Source organism: Hordeum vulgare, chromosome 3H (assembly GCF_904849725.1).
Source record: "Hordeum vulgare subsp. vulgare chromosome 3H, MorexV3_pseudomolecules_assembly, whole genome shotgun sequence".
In the NCBI taxonomy this organism is placed as follows: Eukaryota; Viridiplantae; Streptophyta; class Magnoliopsida; order Poales; family Poaceae; genus Hordeum; species Hordeum vulgare.
This window is the reverse complement of record NC_058520.1, coordinates 104,971,329-104,975,654: the sequence shown is the minus strand read 5'-3', so window position 1 is coordinate 104,975,654 and position 4,326 is coordinate 104,971,329. Positions and strand designations below refer to the sequence as shown.

The 4,326-nt window shown below is 44.5% G+C and overlaps 1 protein-coding gene across 1 annotated transcript; it reads left to right on the top strand.

Annotated features, from left to right (window-relative positions):
• Window positions 1-322: 322 nt before the first annotated feature.
• LOC123443140 (protein RALF-like 9) lies at window positions 323-930 on the top strand. The gene has a single exon (XM_045119417.1). The coding sequence runs from the start codon at window positions 389-391 to the stop codon at window positions 611-613; it is 225 nt and encodes a 74-aa protein (XP_044975352.1). The 5' UTR covers window positions 323-388; the 3' UTR covers window positions 614-930.
• The last annotated feature ends 3,396 nt before the right edge of the window (window positions 931-4,326 follow it).

The following is a 4,326-nucleotide window of genomic DNA, read 5'->3' as shown; positions in this document are numbered from 1 at the left end:
TTTATGAAAACAAAATGAATGGCGACGGTTTTCTGTTTTCACGTCCCCAATTATAATATTTTTTTTGCAATTTACTTGAAGAACACCGTGTGCAAGTTAAAAAAACATTCGCAATATGCATGTGGGTCGATCTGTCTTAGCGGCATACGGAACAAGTCCTAAAAATGACACCGTTCAGAAAAAAGAAGACCTAAATGTGGCACAGAACTCGTGAGATTCCTATGGTCCGCACGTATTTTAGGCATCGAGCCTCATGCATTAAAAGAGAGCCTTATAGCACACCAATATATAAGGAGGAAGCATCGTAGGTCACCTCATCGTATCAAGTTTCTTTGCTCTCTGTTCTTTCCTTGGAAGAAGGAAGGAGGGAGGAGAGGAGCAGACAGACATGGGGAAGGTGAGCAGCATGCGGCTGGCGCTGGTGGCCCTGGTGCTGGCGAGCCTCATGCTGTCGGCCCAGGAGGCCGACGGGGCCCGGCCCGACGGCGTCATCAGCTACAGCGCTCTCGTGCGCGGGAACAGCGCCAACACCACCGAGGCCAGCGTCCGGCCTTCTGCGGTGGCCAACCCTCACACGCGCGGCTGCAGCAAGATCAGCCGTTGCCGTGGTTGATGCCTGCCTGCGTGTAACTGCATGTGTGCGTCTTGTAATGATCAATGGTCAACATTTTTGACCCCGTGTGGAAGCTAGGAGTATGATGCAACACACTCGCTTCTTTCATCAATGTATTTAAAGATCATTCCAGTGTTGTCCATAATTCATCAATGTATTCAAACTTAACCAAATCCGTAGAAAGCATTAACACCAACACTACTAAATCACTCCTAAGGCAACCCATGTCGGGCCTTTGGACGACCCAGATTGGCTGATTTTTTACTGGGCCCGAACCGTTCGTTCCGGTCCATAGGAGGCTGTGAGTTGGGCCAAAAGCTGTGGCACACCAAAGTTTTTTTTTAAATGGCAATTATCCTGCATTCATGAAAAGAAAAGAGTTACTCAGTTGATTGGGGAAAATCGGGCGAAAAATAGATTGTCCATATAATTATAAAAACATGGACGAAACCATTACAATCGCTTAGCAGTACACAAGGTACCCCATGCACACAACTCCAGAGAGGGTTGCATCAAGACAACACACATACGTCATCGTCATCACTCCTCCCTTAAAGGCGTCAACAACATTTCTAAATCTTGAGCAAACGACTTAGACTTCTCCATAAGGGGTCGTCAACCCAACCTACACCAAAGAGGGTGTGTGGACGTGCATGAAGGTTCGCGCCAGACCCAATCACCTGCGACCACACAACACAACTCCGACTCTGCTAGAGAACCACGACGAAGAACTAGGCATGGGTGGTGTGTGTTATAGAAGATCATCAAACGAACCACCTACTGCATGTCATCGTATAACATCTAGGACCATGGCTCCGACTTCACAGCAACAAACCAGCCGAGGCAATCTCGGAGATATGTCGTAGAAGAGCCGATTAGCTTTATCGCACTAGTGATCCCCATCCCAAACAACATCTGGACAACGTGCTTTTGTCATCAATGTGAGAGCTAAACTGTCGTTGATGTGGATCGACCGATTCTTTGACATATGTCGTCGTAGGCTTCATGTGTTTGTTGTGGCAAGGACTATGTCGCTGGTAGTCTACAGTGAAGTTGGAGTCATTGGCTCAAGAAGGAGTAATGACGATGACACATGCATGTAGCCAACCTTGACAAGTCTTCTTGACAATGACGGCGTGTTTTGTGTTGGCAGCCAAGTGGGCCCATGGTGCCCTATCGGGTCATGCCCATCACAACATTTGTGGGTATTTCTAACGTTTTTCATTCGGATTTTCTAAATTAATCGAGAAAATAGGTTAGGTTCTTAATAAATTAAATAACAAAACTTTTGCATTGTTTAAGAAATATATATATGATTCACGTGTTATATTTTCCTTGTTTATATTATGGCCGCACCAAGATCGTAAGAACCAAAGCGCTAATCTAATGTTAGACCACGTAGTTCCTATTTATCATATTAGAGAAAGCAAACAACCCGAGATTATTGCACTCTTGTAAGTGCATCTAGTGCCCCTTAGTGATTTTGGTGGTTTGAAGACTTATAGGTTAAATATCTAATGTGTTTGTAAGTGTACACAGGATCTATAAGTCATTGAGGAGTTTGAGATATTTGAAGAATATCGACCCCTAAAAATGTATATCTTCAGTTGAAGAAATTGGTCTGAAGCTGAAGAAATGAATCGCGAGGAATCTGCGATGAAATTGATATTCCTTATGAAGACACTGATATTGAGAAGACCGGTGGTTCCTGAAGAAATTCATTCTGAAGAAATTGAAGCGTGAAGATTTACGTTTTCTGTTTTACTTTCTTCGCATTTGATGAATAGGAACACCGTACTGTTAAAGGGGGTCAAAGTAACACTATGGAATGGATTTCCTCATGATGCTCAACCCAAGCCAAATCCTACCAAAAGCCTCAAGTGAGGAATATGAGTGACATGAGGACTCTCATAGTTGAGGGTCCCGACCGTTTCGATAACCACGCCAAGTCACTGGTCTTATCCACTCCAACGGTCATATTATTTAAGGGCATTAGTGTCAAATCATGTCAGGATGCTCCCAGGCTATAAATAGCCGCCCCCCACAACCACTAGCTGGTTGGCTGCTCCGTTAGAAACTGACACTTGTCATAAGAGCAATCCAAATTCCTCACAGCCTTTGAGAGTAAGTCATCAGTGAGGAAATACACCACCCACCGAAACCACAAACCAAACCTAGTGATTGAGCATCACTGAAGAAGTTGTTCCTGTGTGGGACTGAAGCCTTTTGCCTTTGAGGACTGTGCATCCTCCAGACGGTTAGGCGTCATGGTCTAGAGCAATCCAGCAGTCAATTGTAGATCGCCGAGTGACCGAGTTTGTGAGGGTTTGGAAGTCTGCCCTGAAGACTTACCACGAGTGTTGGGCGAGGACTGTGTGTCCTTAGCTCAAGGAGAATACGGTAGGGACTGTGTGTCCCGGGACTGGGTGTCCTTTGGTTTCAATACCAAGCCGCTCCAAACCAGATGTACAACTGTCACAGCAGTTGGAACTGGGTCATCAACGACTGTCGTCTCTGAGAATCGGGTTCTAATTCCTCAACTCTTTAATTTCTCTGTATTATGTGTTGATGACTTTCACTGTGACTATTTGAAGAATTTGCTGAAGACTTTCTCTGAATTTCCTCAACCCCAAATTCTTCACAATAGTTAATCATCATCTGTATTCTGCGTGCCTGCTTACTGTGCGATCTATTTTCACATTCTTCACTCTGAAAAACTGCTGGTGTGAACGTTTGCACGTCTAATCCTTTACTGTTTCCGCTGTAAGTTAGTCATCGGTGAGGAATTTCCTCAAAAGGAATTTCCTCAGTGATGAAATTCTAAAAATCTCCTATTCACCCCCCCTCTAGTCGATATAACGCACTTTCAATTGGTATCAGAGCAAGGTACTCCCTTGTTCTGTGTGATTTTGGTTTAACCACCTGAAGTTTTAGTTATGTCGACTGCAGGCATGTTCAAGGTGACTGCACCATGTCCCACCTACGAAGGGAAGAACTTTCCTTTCTGGAAGAACAAAATGCAACTGCATCTACAAGCTATTGACAATGATCTCTGGTATATTTTGGAAAATGGCGTCCCCATCGTTTATGCCAGTGTCAGTGCAGCTGATGTGAAGAAATTCAAGCAACTTGATTCTCAAGCGAAGAACATCATCTGTGGCTATCTGAGCCCTGGCCAGTTTGGAAGAGTAAGTGCTTTGGGCTCTGCAACACTGATATGGGAGAGACTGTGCAAGGTAAATGAAGGAGTATCAACCCAGCGTGGCTCTCATGTTGATATTCTTCGCAATCTCTTCAATCGCTTCAAGAGACATGACAATGAATGCTGCCAAGACACCTTTGATCGCCTCACTGATATATCAAATGAACTGCAAGCACTGGGAGCTCGAGACATCACTGATCACGAAGTTGTGAAGAAACTGCTGAGATCCTTGGATCCTTCATTTGACACTCTAGTTCTGATGATTCAAGAAAGACCAGACTACAAGATGCTAGATCCAGCTGATATTCTTGAAAGGCTAGATACTCATGAATTCCAGCAAGAAGAAAAGAGAGATCTATATGGACAAAGCTATTCCAGACCACGTGCACTGAAGGCTAGAGCAATTTCCTCATCTGAAGAAGATGACACAGATGACAGCAGTTGTGACCCTGAAGAATTTGGACAGGAGCTTGCAATGCTTGTGAGGAAATTCCAGAACACGCCGAGGCCA

Coding starts and splice junctions, on each gene's coding strand:
- LOC123443140 (XM_045119417.1), top strand. CDS start 389: ATGGGGAAGGTGAGCAGCATGCGGCTGGCGCTGGTGGCCCTGGTGCTG.